At 43.5% G+C, this 16,828-nt stretch overlaps 1 protein-coding gene across 1 annotated transcript in view; it reads left to right on the forward strand.

Annotated features, from left to right (window-relative positions):
• The first annotated feature begins 7,901 nt into the window (after positions 1 to 7,901).
• The window catches only part of RNF175 (ring finger protein 175), a 29,112-nt gene continuing 20,185 nt past the window's right edge, over positions 7,902 to 16,828 (forward strand). The window contains 3 exon segments of the mRNA XM_054595675.1: positions 7,902 to 7,909; positions 8,283 to 8,363; positions 11,158 to 11,299. Coding sequence (XP_054451650.1) covers positions 7,902 to 7,909; positions 8,283 to 8,363; positions 11,158 to 11,299 — 231 coding nt within the window.

The following is a 16,828-nucleotide window of genomic DNA, read 5'->3' on the forward strand; positions in this document are numbered from 1 at the left end:
CTGAGATGTTCTGAAACTGAACAGTGGTGATGGTTGCATGGTTCTCTGGACATACTAAAAGCCGCTGAATCATACACTTTAAAAGGGTGAATTGTATGAAAAAAAAATGTCAGATGTCCCAAACTCAAGGTCACATAGTGAGTGAGTGTGTTATAACTGAGATTTGTAGCCAAATTTGTTTGATTCTAACGCCTATTGTCTGGACTATCAACCAAATGCTGGACCTCCTTCTTTTCTCACAGTACAGACTTTCCGGACAACGTTCTTCACTCCTAGAGTTCAGCACTGTCGAACACCTAATCTCTACCTCTATCCCTCATTTTTCTCCTGAGCATGTTAGTCTCTAACTGTGGACTTCTCTGCCTCAAAATTAATGTGTGTTAAAACACATTTAATCTCACCTTCCAAAGCCTTCTCTTTCATTCATGAATGGCTATTATACTGGTAGTTGTTGTTCCATTTCCCAGGCCATTTAGAAAGCAAAGATAATTAACCCACCCCAAGCGGAATAAGTTTTTCATGCTCAGGTTACCAGCTCTGACCATTTTCTTTGGTCATTCTTCCCCCAGATGACATATTACTAAGAGTTTTCATTCTCGTTGCACTATTAATAATGCCTTAAGTATATATAGAATATGAACACAACAGTAACTAAAGGTTAACAAATGGAGACCCTCTCAAAAAGCTCTAGAGGGTCAGTAGTAGAGGCTGGACCCAGTTCGAACTTCGCCACACACCGAGACCACACGTGCCCTTCTCCATGTTTATAACAGGATACAACTCCTTCTGAGTTCTTCACTTAAAGTTGACCCCAACTATGGCCACTTCGACAGGTATGCCTAAACTCTTTAGGAAAATCTTAAACTAGCAGTGTCTAACTATTCCCTAAATTAGCCACTATCTTATCCAGGATGGCTCCTAAAACTTCCTTTGCCTGGAGACACAACAAAATATGTTTACAATAAAAATTAAACACACGTAAGTAATTTTATGCCAAGATGATAAAGTTTTTTAAATAGCCATAATTTGACACACCCAGTACAAAATCTTTGTTTATAACCATTTAGTGACTTAGAATAATTAAAATCGTTTCTTAAGAAAAGGTGAAATCAATAACAAACAACCCAAAATGCTGATGTTCCATTTGTCTGACCATCTAAAATAATGTAAACCTGTGTTTTATTTCCATGTGTGCACAATCCAACTATTACATGATGTGCTAGGATCCCTACATTTATAGAGTAAATTAGAAAAGCAACTCTACCTCCAGCACTCACGCAAGCCACATATTTTTAGAATTATGTGGCTAAACACCAAAATTGATGTTCATTCGGTGCAAGGATTAAGAGAACAGGTAGAATGGAACAGACTCAGGCCTCACCCTTTACACCGATTTCTTCTCCCAGCTACATCTCAGCATCTCTAAGTGACGACAAAAATACATTCCTGTCCCGATTAACAACACCATGTTGTAAAACAACAAGTTGTACATGCACATTCTGAACTGCATGAAAAATATTAAGGGCACAATTTAGACCCTTATTTTAAGTCCTTGTGGATATGCAGAGTTCTCAATGGTCCTGTAATGGGGAGAATGGAAAAGCCTGTGGCAACAAAGACAAGAGCCCCCTCTCCTTCCTGGAGGAAACTCTGCAGGCGACGGGCTGAGTAATGGGAGGCAGCCGAGAGGCCTGGGCCAGAAGCACGATGACCTGGTAATGTGACCAGATCACCAACCCACTTTGGCTCCAGGCCAGCCGTCGTGCTGGAGGCAGTGGTTAGAATAGGGTCTCTGCTCTCCAAGCATTTGCAGCTGGTGGCTGACAGCGGTATATGCACCAGCACCTGGAACGGAATGATGCCTGCAATAGAGGAAAATGCAAAAGGCTGTGGGAGCAAAGGGCTGAGAGAGATGTATTCCCACTGGGGATCTGGGAAAGGCCGGTGAGGGAACAGGGACTTCTGCAGATTAAAACGAGGCAAGCAGAGGGTATCATAAACAGAGGGGAGGGCCCGGAGTCCTTATTTGTCCTTAATTGTAAATGAGGATAACAATAGTACACCTAATGCCTCAGGTGGTTTTGAGGATAAGTATATGTAAAATGCCTGACATTAGTAGGCACTATAACAAGTTTTTGCTATTATCATAAGTAGGGAGCACAGTAAGTAAGGCCAGAAGTATACACTAGAAGCCTTTGAAATCCAGGAAAAATTAACCATATCCTCTTGTTGTTGCTTGTGTAACTAATCTTGTTTCAAGCCCCCGAGTAGGACAAATATCTAAAGTCAAGAGAGAGTAGAAACCTTAGTATTTTTTTCTTTCATGAAATTGTGACTTTTGTGGAACAGAGGTGCAATGTGATCTTTGCAATGAACCTGAGGGGTAGCAATTACAGTGGCAAGTCCTTGGTCTTAACTGGAAATGGCAAATACAACTTCTACAGTAGGGTGGGGTTTCCTGGGGGTGCCCCGGTAAAGCAGTGGGCCTCCCACCCGACCCAGGGCTTAGGGAGCCGTAGAGCTGCTGTGCATTCTTAGGTTGAACCAGTTAACCTCTTCTAACTTACACATCTTCATCTCTAAAAGGCCGGAAGGCAATACCTGTCACGGGGGACCATTTTGAGGATTAAATGATATCGGACACATAAAGCGCTTAGCCTGGTGCCTGGCACTGTAGGTATTTAATAAATATTAACTCTTTTCATAGTTAGGACAGTAAAGACAGGCTTGCCTGGGACAGGCTGTCTAGCATAGTAAAGATGAGACTTCTTTGAGGAGGCACCAGGAAAGGAAAACAAGGAGAGGAGGGGCGGGGGAGGGGCCCCTTGGACTTAATTGTGGTTTTCTCCCCTGCTGAGAGGCTCCTGCACTCAGTCATCTAGAATGACCCTGGCTGAACTTCCAGGCTTGAAAGTATAGTTGATTTTTAAAAGCTGTTCTTCTTTTTAGAGATCCATTGTCCAACAGAACTGGAAAGCTTGCCCTCAGGTAAGGCTGAGTCCTAAACCCTGCAGGGTGACCCACGAAAAGCGGGACTGTGCCATCTCCCCGTGGGGAGCAGGGCGCCCATCCGCGCTGCTGCTGCCGTCTGACCGCCGCGACTCTGGCCTCCTCCACTCCAAATGCACCAGAAACCTGAGAACCTGAAAGCTGAGCTCCAGCTAACATATTTAAATGAACCGGTTGTTACAGGAACCTTAAACCACATCTCATTTGGTCGTGGGGCTGCCCTGGGCCAAGAGACATTAACAGAGAGTTCCCAACTCACAAATGGATTGTGTTCCAAAAGTGCATATGGAAGGCTGTGGTTTGAAAGGCAGAATTCACTTTCCCTATGAGGCGATGTTATAAATGGCCATTAGGGCCACACGCCAGCTCACAAAACTCCAAGGAACCATAAGAGAGCTAAACACTGCACATTTTAGCCAAAAAAAAAAAAAAAAAAAGAATAGAAGTCCATAACACAATGCTAATAATTAAAGAACAAGATAAATAATAAAGTTGAGCAGCTTTCATTTGTCTTGAGAGCTAGTACTTAAGGAAAGGCAGATTAATTAAAGGACAATGCACCCAGGGGAGCTGAGCGGCCAGGGAAAACTAGTCAAGAACACTGGCAGCTAGAAATCAGACCAGCTTGCACAAATTCTGTCCACCTAAGGGGGCTAGTGCCTGCACCTGAAATGCCAGCCTCACTACCAGAAAGGACTAGGCGGGGGCGGGGACGGGGGCAGGGAGGTTGGAGGATGTCTCAAGGGGAGTTAGCCTAATTATGCCTATGCAGCCATTTCATCAGCCAAGAGAGGAGGACAGGGCTTCGGTGTCGCTCTCCTGTTAGGAATGATTGCCCAGTCATCAGTCTGTCCCTGACCGCCAGAGTCACCGGTGTACAGAGCTTCTGGTCCCTCTCTCATGCTGATCTCCAAGATCAGACAAGCTCTTGGATGTGCACATGGCCTGGATGGTTTGAATTTGACAGCCCCCCTCACCCTCATTTAGACTGAATCTGCGACTGCCACCCCTTTGGCAGACAGAAGTCCCCACCAGTTGTCCAGACTCTCTCCCTTCACCACCCACCCTACTCCGCATGACCAGCCCTGCATCTGGTTGAAGACATTCTTAATCACCCGCTTTAACTGTAATGCTAAGGAGCAAATACACATTTTATCTGTAAATATTAAAAAGACATGAAAAAAGAGGAAGCGAGTAAATTGAAAAAGAAAAGTTCTTGAAAAAGATCATTTGTAAAGCAAGAAACAGGACCCCTGCAAGATCTAGCCATTAGGTGGCACCATCGGCCCAAGGCAGTTCAGTTGCCCTCAGCTGGGCAGTGAAGAAAGGGGAAAAATTAATAAGTGACAACTGGGGAGCGCACAGGAAGCCTACAGGGAGCCACTTTGCAATAAATCATTTAACATATACAAGGCATTCTTGTAACAGAATATAGAAGAATCCCAGGACACCCTGGGCAAGAGCGCCCCACGAAGACAGACCAGAAGCCAGGAGGGAGGCAGCCTATCCCAGTGAACTCAGTATCTTTGTTTCCCCCAATCAGCTGCTCTTCAATACTCCTATTTTCAGGGATGGCAGCACCACGTGCCCAAATGCCAGGCTGCTCAAGCCACGTGCCCGGGCACCACCCCTGAAGGTCCGTTAAGTCTTGTAGATTCTATCACCTACATCACTTGGCTCCATCCACACCTCTCCGTTTCCCCTGGCCCCATCCCTGCACACACTGACAGGCGCTATCCACCAAGGTCGCTGCCATCTTTCACTGGAACTACAGCGATAGCTTTCCAACTGGTCTCCCTGTCCTGGGTCGCAGTTGAGCATCCGTCCCCACCCTTGAAGTCAAAAGGCAAGTCTAGTAATGCCATTTCTTGCTTACCATTCTATAATGGCTTCCTATTTTCTTCAGGCCACAGTCCAGACTGATTAAAATTATTTGCATAGACCTCCTTGAACTGGCTGCTGCTGGGCTTTGCAGCCCCTTTCCTGAGTGGTTAAGAGCCCAGGCGATGGAATCAGCCTTGTCTGGGTTCAAATGGCCACTGCACCACCTACTAGCTTAGAAACACGGACAAACTTCCGCACTCTCTGTGCTCAGCCTTACCCTGTGTAAAATGGAGACAATAACACCATCTGCCTCAGGGGATTGTTATGAGGACTGAATGAGTTATCACAGGTAAGGTGCTTGGAGTAGGAAGCACCCAGCGCCATAAACTGTACTGATATTTCTCACTATGCCCTGCTAGACAGGAAGTTCCAAATGGCAGGTAAGTGTCCATCTAGTGGTCAATCTCTACTGGTAGCTCCTTGTAAAATGAGTCATCACAAACTGAAATGAAGTTGGCCGTATTTTGCTAAGTCAGACTACCTAATTGTGCATTCCCTCTTTGTCTATTGCCCTAAATTAAGGCCCACATATTCCTAAAGGCTTACCCAAGTGTTCCGGCTTGTTCCCAGCCATGAGTCCAGGCTCTGGCCGGAGGCCAAGGGCAAGCTGGTGGTTTCCCAGGGTAAAGTGCATGCGACACAGCTGCCAGGGGCCAAGAGGCTCTATGTCCTCCCGCCATAGCTGAGGTCCTCTCCTTTGTTATCTTTGCAAGGCCCAGTTTGCCTCTAGGGAGCTGTTCCATAGGATCGAACATGCAGACAACTAAGGGAAGAGGGGCAGTGGGCCCAGGTTGCAGAACACAGCTGTGGACACACAAAGGTGCAGTCTCCCCGCATTTGGAGAGCCCTCTGAACTCGCCTTCTGAAAAGTGCTTCTTGGGGAGAGAGCTGAGAAGAAAGTGATCTCTCCCTTCCTCGCTCCCTCTCTCATCTCCTTCTCTCTCTCTGAACTCCCCACATCTCCACCTACCGGCCTCTGAACCGTCCTTCAGTCCGCCAGGCTTGTCACCTGGTCACAACACCGCTGGGTCCTGCCCAGCGCCCCGGACGTTTCATGAGATGGTGGCTGACAACTGCTTCACTACAGAGAGGCCCTTGACCCAAAGGGTCTCATCGGTCATGCTGGAGGTGATGACCTTCAGCCCCCTTCCTCTGGAGGAGGCCAGAGCGCAGGCGGAGGGCGAAGGGGCTGGCGCGCCGGGAGACTCCCGGCCTGGTACCGCACAGCCTGAGGCGGGGACGCCGGCTCGGGTGCCGCAGGCTCAGCTCTCACCGTGGCTCCTACGTCCCACCGTGGACTCGCGGAGACCCCCGGGCCGGCGCTGCAGGCCGAGGCATGGCTGCAGGGGCGGGGGCGGTGCACAAGGCGGAGGCGGGGCTGGAGGCGCCCCTCCAGCACGAGCAGGTATCTGATGCGGGGCACAGGCCGAGAGGACACCTATTCAGGGACCTCAGGCTCACACTGGGGCTAAGCGACCACACTGTTCAAGCCCCGACCCCCATGCCGTGTGGTCGGTCGCATGCAGGGGAAGAGACCCACTGGAAGATGCTGGTGGCTTCGCCAGACCCCACCCCACTCCATTTCTCCGTCTTCCTCCCCTCTTCTTCTTTTTCCTTCCCTTCCCCACCTTTCTTCTTCCTTCCCTCCAACTCTCACCACCCGCTCATCCCTACCTATTCCCTGCACCCCATGCCTGTGCGCCTCTCTCCTCTTCTCTCCCAGGGCAGAAGCCCCCAGGGCCCGGGTGAAAGCCAAATGCATTGGAGGACAGTTTGAGGGATGATGGGCGTACATCAGGCTTGACCCTGTGGCTCTCAAACCGGAGCGTGCTTCAGAATCACCGGGAGGGCTGGCCCAAATGCAGGCGGCTGCCTCTGCGTTCTGGTATCTCACCTTGAGGATAGGGCCTGGTCCTTTGCAAGCCTAGTTCCTGGGAGGCGCTGCTGATGCCTGAGCTCTGAGGACCACCGGGCGCTGGTGGTGATTCAAGCCCAATGCTTCGGCCCTGACCAGGCGCCAGGAGCTGCGCTGCACAGGGGCTTGGAGGGGGTGCAACTAGAGGCGGGAGCTCCCAGCCTGAAAGAAAGTAAAACAAGGACAAAAATAACTCAGAGGGTAGGAAGAGATTACTGTTCCTAAAACAGGTTCAAAGAAGAGAGAGATGGGTCCTGGCAGGGGGATGGGCAAAGCGGATGAGGGCGTGGCATTTGAGCTGAGCCTTGGAGGTTGGATGAAATCAAGCCACCTGGTGGTGAGGGCGAATGGGAATTCTAGATGGAGGGGACAGCAGACCAAATTGCTTGGAAGTAAAAGAAAAAAGAAAAAGTGTTGGGGAGTGATTGTGGGGAAAGGCAGGGGCCGGTGACAGTCCCTCAGACTCTGGCAGAAATCCTGGGCTCATGAAGGTTTGTAGTGAAAGATCGGGGAAAGCTAGGTTGCAGTGGGCCTTGTGGACCACACTATGCATTTGGGACTTAGTCTCTACAATGGGGAAGCTATAAGGAAACTCCATGGCTTTCTTGCTGGTCCCAAACCCAGACCATCCAAAGGAGATTATAGATGGAAGAGTGCCCACCAGGAGGGACCGGAGACTGGTACAGTCATTTTTGCAGCTGACATTTGCCCTCCCTGGAGGATGCCGATATCAATGCCTTAACCTCTGCCCTCAGGAGGCATGGCCCCTCTGAGAGCTCAGCCCTAGGAGGGACTTGCAGCTTTTCCCTTAGTGCCCTGTAGCAAAGCTGCGTGATCCAGGGACCAACAGTTAATGTCTCACCTGGGAGCCAATTAGAAATGCAGAGTTCCCACCCCAGACCTACCTAATTAAAATTTGCATTTTAACCAGACTCCTGGGTGACTGCACAATGATGGGCTTTTAGCCTTCACATGGCCAAACACAGTGCATTGGCAGTGATCCAGGGCAGGCAGCACACGGGCGCAAGACAAGTGGTCATCCACAAGCCCTTCCTGGGCATGGCCTCTGCTCCCCAGCCCAGTCCGCAAGGGCATGGCCAGGTACTTGCTTCCCTGGGGCCAAGCTTTAAATTAAATTAGTGAGAGGACACAAAAATGCTCCAGACAAGTGCAGCCTCTGGTCAGATCTGTCTCGATAACCTTGAACTCAGAGATGATATTTACTCATTGGCATCACTGGAGACACCAGCAAAACATGTGGCTTGGGGCTTCTTGGATTTATACATCGTATCCCAGATTCCAGGGTGACACTGCCTATTGGTGGTCCACTTCCTACACCCTCAACTAAATGGCGCCTCATCTGGTTCTCAAATATTTATTAACAGCGAGTGACCTGATTACTGCTTCGTCTGGGGGTTTGTGCACAAGTGTGTGCGTGTGTGTGTTTTAATTCCATAAGCAAACATTTTATTAGGGCTTTCACTCTAAATTATTCCGGCTCTTTTTACGTTTTTCAGATCTCTCACACAAATTTTTCTGTGGATGATAAGTGGAAGTAAGTGATTAGTATATTTTTTTTTATCACCGTTATACTACACATTAGATTTCCATCTTAACCATTTGAGAAATTAAATGAAGCCTTCGTTTTATTTGTCAATTTCCCAGGATAGAGAAGGTGAGTTAGCACAGCCAGGCATGCACAAAGGCAGTGTAGACCAAAGCCACAGTGCGCTCTGTGCGGTCCTAAACGTGGGTTTCTATGTTCTTCAAAGTAAGGCAATGTCAGCTTAGTATTTATTTTAGGCACAAAATATGTCTGGCTTTCTTTACATGCTGTTTCCTCTGTGTTCTGGTACCTATCATGGGCAACATATGAAATGAAATAAAAATGAAATGTCCCTCCTTTTTTGCTTTGTGGTAAATAATCATGAATGTATTCCTAATCAAAATAGGAAATACTTACTACATTTTATATCACTTTATACTTTCCATAGTACTTCCACATAGCTTAACTATTTGAGATGCATTTTCATTATATATACACAAAATAGATTAATGTCATAAAGCATATTGTGTTTTATATCTATGCAAGTGCTATTTTAGCTTATGAGAGACTTACTCTTCTATTTATATGGCCTAAATTGAAACTATATTCATTACAAAGAATATTAAATAGTTATTTTGAATTTGAGGCTGTAAAAACTAATAACTAAATTCTTGTACCCTTTTATTTTTCTTCACCTATCATCTCTTCGGAGAAATGAGTATATTTTAATGAGCTTCTAGAAATTTTTCTTGTCTCCTAAGCTGAGCTTCTAACACATAGACTAATAATCATGCAACTTTCCTCAGGATGCTTAACTGTAATCGAGTTCAGCATCCATAAAGGGTTTCAGTACATCTTTCATACCTTCCTGCACTAACATTCTAAGATTCTATTCCAAAGAAGCTGAACAGTTAAGCAGGAATATTTACTAGGCTTTGAGGGTTCATTTCTCTGCATTCTCCAGCAGGGGGCACCCCTGGGATTTGGATGGGGTCCTTTTCTGAGACACTGCTCTTTTTAGTTAGTAGCTCTGTAGAAATGCTAGCAAAGGGAGAAAACCCAACCCACATATCCAACAAGTGCTTTTAAAAGGTCACTATTTTGTGGCACAGAATATTATCCTGCAGTGTTTTCTGACTGGTACTCTAGCTCAATGCAACCGTAACCAGCCGTAAGTGGAAACTTGAAGAGATCTTGTGACTGATGGTGCCTCGCTGGGGATGAAAGATAATGCTAACCAACATTTATAAAGTTATTGATTGGCAATGTTCATTTTTTCCCATTTCTTCCCTAATCTTGACCCTGGACTGCTCTTTCTTCCTCTAGGCTAGTGGTTCTCAATCCTGATATTGAGTGGTTCTCAACATCACATGGGGAACTTAAAAAATGACTGACACCTAGCTCCCCCCCTGGAAAGCTGTATCCATTTTCCAGGGTTACCATAACAAAATGCCACAGCCTGAGAGGCTTAAACAACAGGGATTCATTTTCTCATAGTTCTAGAGGCTAGAAGTCCAAGGTCAAGGTGTCAGTGGTTTTCAGTTTCTTCTGAGGCCTCTCCCTTGGCTTGTAGATGGCTGCCCCCTCACTAGGTCCTTCAATGGTCTTCCCTCTGTGCGCTCTTGTCCTCATCTCCTCCTCTGATAAGGACACCAGTCAGATTGGATCAGGGCCCACTCACATGACCTCATTTTACCTTATTTACCTCTTTAAAGTATCTCCAAATACAGTCTCATTCTGAGGCACTGAGGAATAGGACTTCAACATATGAATTTGGGGTTGGGGGTGAGAGAACACAATTCAGCCCATAATGCTCAGCAATGGTGTTTTTAATTGATATGGGCACTGAACTGATCATTTAATTCATTTCATTGATCTAGGGTACAGCTTGGGCACCGTGATTTTAAAAGCCCCCTGCTGATTTTACTTACAGCCAAGGTCAAGTGACTTTCTTCAAAGCCACTTCTGCTACAAGAAGTTAAGCAACATGACACCAACTTAGCGGTTTTCTCTACCATAGTGCAAAACGAAGAGTCCACCGAAAAACGAGAACATTCAGCCATCATCTGAATATGTACGCCCATCTAAGATAATACTTAGGCCTCTTCTTTCTCCTTATAATGAAAACAATTTATACAACTCACTGAGGAGCTCCATGGATAACAGTCTCTCCAGGCACCATCAGCAGGATACCCTTTTACGTGAGACTATTAGAAATTACTTGAAGTTACCAATATTTTTAAATGTTTGACTTTAAAAAATGATTTCATATGATTCAATCTATTATTCCTCTAATTATTATTATTACTATTAGGGATGAATAAAATAGCGTACGTGCTTCGGAGATGTACAGAGCGATCATTATTTTAAATTTGCAGATGAGGAAACAGGCTCAGAGACTATAAGTGACTTTCAAAGGGCCACATGGCAATAAACCGGCCAACCAAGGACTGGAACCCAGGTTTGTTCAGGACCCATCAGTGATTTTTTTTTTCCCCCTATAACTTAACTTGAAAGGACCAGGCTGAGGTCAAAGCCACATGGAAAAGCTAAGGGCTGAGAGGAATTGGTTTTGCTGATAAACTCAGTCTCCTCCTCTCTACTGCCTTCTCCCCAAGCTGGGGGAAAGGGAAGAACCAAGGAATACTTCGCAAACAAAGGTTAAAAACCCTCACATTTGAAATTCCCAATTGTTTCCTATGAGCTCAGCCTATATTTATTTATTTTATTTTATTTTTTCTTTTTTTTGCTGCATGTGCAAAGGCTGAGGCCTTTTGCAGGTGACCTCGTTAGCCGGTTCCAGCCTGCAGCCGGAGAGGGTGTACAGGATGCACCAGGGCCCCGAGTCCATGCACGTGGCGCTGATCTGGATCTTCCTCTCCGCCTCGGTCACTGCTCAGATTGTGCTGGTGCGGTGGGGACAGAGGCACGGCCGGTCCTACAACGTAAGTCGCCCTGGTGCGACAAACCTGCTCCTCTTGCTGCCACACCCCTCCTTTTTTTTTTTTTTTTTTTTACCACTTTGAAGAAAACGGTTTGTTGAAGTTAGTGATTCTCCACTGGGTGCAATTTTGGCCCCAGGAGACATATGGCCACATCCGGAGACTTTTTTTTTATCCTCCCGCCTCAGTGGGAAGAGAGGGGGGATGGGAGTTGCTACCGGCATCTAGTGGGTAGAGGCTGCTCACTGTGCACAGGACAGCTCCTCGTGACGTCCGTGGGGCCAAGACTGAGAAGCCCTGGTTTAAGGAAACCAATTTCCTTTCGTGCGTCAACAACTTCTGCCAATGGCTCAGAAAAGGAGAATAGGAATGCCGGAAACAAACAGTTGAGGCCGTCTAACTTTGTTCCATTAGCCATTCACTGGGTTGGCACTGACGGCGTGCATATCCACAGAGGCTGTTAATGCAAACACTGCACTGAACTCAGCCACTTTCCGCACCACCCATTTTCACAGACCAATCCCACCCAAGCACATCCACTAGAATTTTGCCATCTCACGGCCTCAGGGGCATTGGATGGGCATTGTTGGGCTTGAGCCCTTGCATTCGCAACGCTCAGAGCAGTGGTTCTCGCATCTCAGGGCGCATCCCCTGGAGGGCTTGTTAAATCAGATTCTCAGGGCCCATCCCCAGGGTTTCTGATTCAATAGGTGCCCAATAATTTGCATGCCTACCAAGTTCCCAGAGGGTCCTGGGCCACATTTTGGTGATTAATGGTTTAGACTTGAGTGTGGCCTATGTGGAGAAGCACTGCACAGGAAGAAGGTCCTCACTCACCACTCTGCGTGGGTCTGGGTCTTGGGCTGGTCATTTATAAAAAGGCTTGCCATGACATATGAAGTGCTGACTTAGATCAGTATTTTATTTTTCTTCTACCCATCATAAAAATTATTTTCTGTGGGCACAGGGTCTAAGGGAATTCTTTTGAGTTCTGTATAATAATTAAATTTAGGCAATTTTGTACATTTTACTTAGAAGAAGGAATCTTGGTTTGTTCTTTTTTAAGCAAATGCATCAACTTGCTGCCATGTCACTATTGTCTTGTTAATTAAAATAAACATCCTCTATATTGCAACTTTTTTTCAAATGAAGGAGACTGGAATGAAACCTCATTAGTTATACTCTCATATTTTTTAAAGAAGCTCCTTAAATATATTTTAACCATAGTTTCCTAGTAACAATGGTTATTAGGTATTTCTGCGAAATAGAAATACCTAACATAGAATTTCTGAAGAAGTGGTAAAAATACCGCTATGTTAAAAGTGAAGGTTTGGAGGAAGATACATCATAGTAACACTAATCAAAAGAAAGCTGGATTAAGCTATATTAATTTCAGGCAAAGCAGACTTCAGAGCAAGGATAATTATCAGGGAAAAGGAGGAGCATTACATAATGATAAAGGGGTCAGTTATTCAAAAAGACACAGCAGTTCTTAACATATATGTTCCTAACAACGGAACATCAAACTATATGAGGCAAAAACTGATGAAACTGCAAGGAGAAATGTACAAATCCACCATTGTATTTGGAGATTTCAACACCCTCTTTCAGTAGTTGATAGATCCAGCAGGCAGGAAATTGTAAGGATATAGGTGGTCTGAACAGCACTATTGATCAACTGACTTCCATTGTCTTTTATAGAATAATTCATCCAACAACAGCAGAGTACACGTGCTTCTCAAGCTCACATGAAACATTCACATTATAGGCCATAAAACACACCAAAACAAATTTGAAAGAGTAAAAAATCATACAAAGTGCAGTTGACCCTTGAACAAACAGGTTCGTACTGCACAAGTCCACTTACATGCACATTTTTTTCAATAAATATACAGTCAGTCCTCCATATCCCCAAGTTTCACATCTGTGGGTTCAAACAACTGTGGATTCAAAACAATGTCTTCAGTCTGAGGCTGGGGATGTGCTTATTTCAGAGGGCCAATTTAAGTTACGTGCAAATTTTTGGCTGGGCGGTGGGGGATGGTGCCCAACCCCTGTGCTGTTCCAGAGTCAGGTGTATACTCTCAGACCACAAAAATTAAACTAGAAATCAATAACTGAAAGCAGAAAACAATACCCAAATATTTGGACATTAAGTAACAATACTAAATAACACGTGAGGCAAAGAAGACTCAAGAGAAACTAAAAAATAATTTGAACAAAATTAAAATGAAAATAAAACATCAAAATTTGTGAAATGCAGCAAAAGCAGTGTTGGGGGGGAATTTTTAGCATGGAATGCACACATTAGAAAAGAAAAAAGATCTAAAATCAGTAAACTAAACACCTACCTTAGGAAACTGGAGGAAGAAGAAGAAGTTAAGCCCTGGCTGGTGTGGCTCAGTGCATTGAGTGCCCACCTGCAAACCAAAAGGTCGCTGGCTCAATTCCCAGTCAGGGCACATGCCTGGGTTGTGGTCCAGGTCCCCAGTGAGGGGCGTGGGAGAGGCAACCACATGCTGATGTTTCTCTTCCTCTCTTTCTCCCTCCCGTCCTCTCTCTCTAAAAAGAAATAAATAAAATATTTTTAAAAAGATGAAGAAGTTAAGCTACACATCAAAAAAATACTAATAAAAATTAGGGCAGAAATCAGTAAAATTAAAAACAAAATCAATAAGAAACTCAAGGAAACCAAAAGTTGGTTCTTTGAAAAGATCAATACATTTACTAAACCTCTAGCCAGCTAACCAAGAAAAACAAAGAAAAATAAGATTGAGAACACAAATAATTAATATTAGAAAAAGTAGGCTTCATTACTGACCTCATGGCCATAAAAAGAAAATAAAGGAATATTGTAAACAATTTTATGCCCACAAATTTGGATAACTTAGATAAAATAGGCAAATTCGTTGTAAGCCACAAACTATACCAAAATTCACACAGGAGAAATAGATAATTTGAATAGGCCTAGATCTATTTTTAAAAATTGAATCAATCATCGATAACCTTCCAAAAAAGAGCACCAAGCCCATACGGTTTCACTGTGAAATCTACATTTAAGGAAGAAATGATACCAATTCTCCACAATCTCTTTCAGAAAATAGAAGCAGTGGGAACAAGTAAGAAGTCATTCTTTGAGGCCAGCATTACAATAATACCACTAGTACCAAGGCCAGATGAAGACATGAGAAAGAGAGACTATAGCCCAGTATCTTTCATGAACATAAATGTGAAATGCTCAATGAAATTAGCAAATTGAATTAAACAACATATAAAAAGAATTATACACCAAGTAGGTTTTATTCTAGGTACATAAGATTGGTCCAACAGATAAAAATCAGATTATGTAATCAATCACATCAAGAGGTTAAAAAAAGAACCACATGGTCATATTAATAGATATAGAAAAGGCATTTGACAAGGTCCAACACCCATTCATATAAAAACTTCTAGCAGACTAGACACAGAGGGAAACTTCTTCAACTTGATAAGGAATATTTATTTTTTAAAAATCCTATAGCTAACATTTACTGGATACTTTCCTCCTAAGATAAGGGAGAAGATAAGAATATTCCTTTGCACCACTCTAATTCAACATTGTACTGAAAGTCCTCGCTAGTACAATAAGACCCAAAAAATGGAGAAGAGGAGGATAAAAAGACATACAGATTGGGAAGGAAGAAATAAAACCATCTTTGTTCATGGATGACATGATTGTCTATATTGAAAATTCAACAACAACAACAAAAAATCCTGGAGCTAAGAAGTAATTATAGCAAGGTTGTAGACAAAAGATCAATATACAAAAGTCAATTGCTTTCTTATATACTAGCAATGAACAATTGAAATTTGAAATTAAAATGCAATACTGTTTACCATAGTACCTCCAAAAAGGAAGTACTAAAGTATAAATCTAACAAAATACGTACAAGAGTTACATGAAAAAAAAAACCTGGTAAGATCTCAAATAAATAGTAAGATAATCTGTGTTCATGGCTTGGAAGATTCAATATAGTCAAGATGTCAGTTTTTCCCAACTTGACCTATAGGTTCAATACAATCCCAATCAAAATCCCAACAAGCAATTTTGTGGATATTGACAAACTCATTCTACAGTTAATATGGAAAAACACCCAGAATAGAAATCAAACACTGAAGAAGAACAATGTTGGAGAACCTCACACTATACAACTTAAATACTACTGTAAAGCTATAGTAATCAATACAATGTGATATTGATGAAAGAATAGATACATAGATCAATGGAAGAGAATAGAAAGCCCATAAATAGACGCACACAAATATAGCCAACTGACTCATGATGAAGGAGCAAAGGCAATTCAATGGAGAAAGGATAGTATTTTCAATACATGGTGCTAAAACATCCATATGCAAAAAAAAAAGAACCTAGACATAAAATCTACATATTTCACAAAAATTAACTTAAAATTAATCATGCACCTGTAAATGCACATATAAAATGCAAAACTCCAAAACTCCTAGAAGATAACATAGGAAAAATATCTAGGCGAACTTGAGTTTGATGATGAGTTTTCAGATACAACACCAAAAGCATGATCCACGAAAGAAAGCATAAATACTGATAAGCTGGATTTTATTGAAATTTAAACCTGTATTGTGAGATACTGTTAAAATAATGAAAATACAAGCTACAGACTGGGAGAAAGTAATTGTGAAATATATATCTAACAAAGAATTGTTATATAAAATATACTTAAAACTCAATCATAAGAAAATAGCTCAGTTAAATGGCAAAAAAATCTGAAAAGAGAGCTTATATGAAAAAAATATGATCATCATATGTCATTAGGAAGTGGCAAAGTAAAGCAATGAGATACCATGCATACCTGTTAGAATGGCTAACATCAAGAACACCAACAATTCCCAATGCCGATGAGGAACAGAGCAGCAGGAACTCTTGGTGCGAACGCAAAATGGTAGAGCCACTTTGGAGGCACTTTACCAGTCTCCCACAAAGCTAAACATAGTCTTATCACACGACCCAGCGATCATGCTACTAAGTGTTTACCCAATTGAATTGAAAGCCTACATCTATACAAAAACCTGCATCCAAATAGTTTTTTAAAGGTTTTATTTATTTTTAAAGAGAGGGGAAGGGAAGGAGAAAGAGAGGGAGAGAAACATCAATCGGTTGCCTCTTATATGCACCCCAATGAGAGACCAAACTACAACCCAGGCATGTGCCCTGAATGGGAACCTAACCAGCGACCTTTCACTTCGCGGGATGATGCCTGACCAACTGAGCCACACCAGTCAGGGCTGCACCCAAGTATTTATAGCACCCCAAACTGGAAGCAATAAAAGATGTCCTTTAAAATATGAATAAATATGCAAACTGCGCCACCTCCATACAATGGAATATTAGTAGGCAATAAAAAGGTAGGAGCTATCAAGCCGTGAGAAGACATAAAGGAACTTTGGTAAAACATGCCAATACAAAAAGGCCACATACCATATGAATCAATTATACAACATTCTGAAAAATGCAAA

This window comes from Pteronotus mesoamericanus, unplaced genomic scaffold, assembly GCF_021234165.1.
Source record: "Pteronotus mesoamericanus isolate MK-2021 breed Mesoamerican mustached bat unplaced genomic scaffold, CSHL_Meso_final contig_163, whole genome shotgun sequence".
NCBI lineage: Eukaryota > Metazoa > Chordata > Mammalia > Chiroptera > Mormoopidae > Pteronotus > Pteronotus mesoamericanus.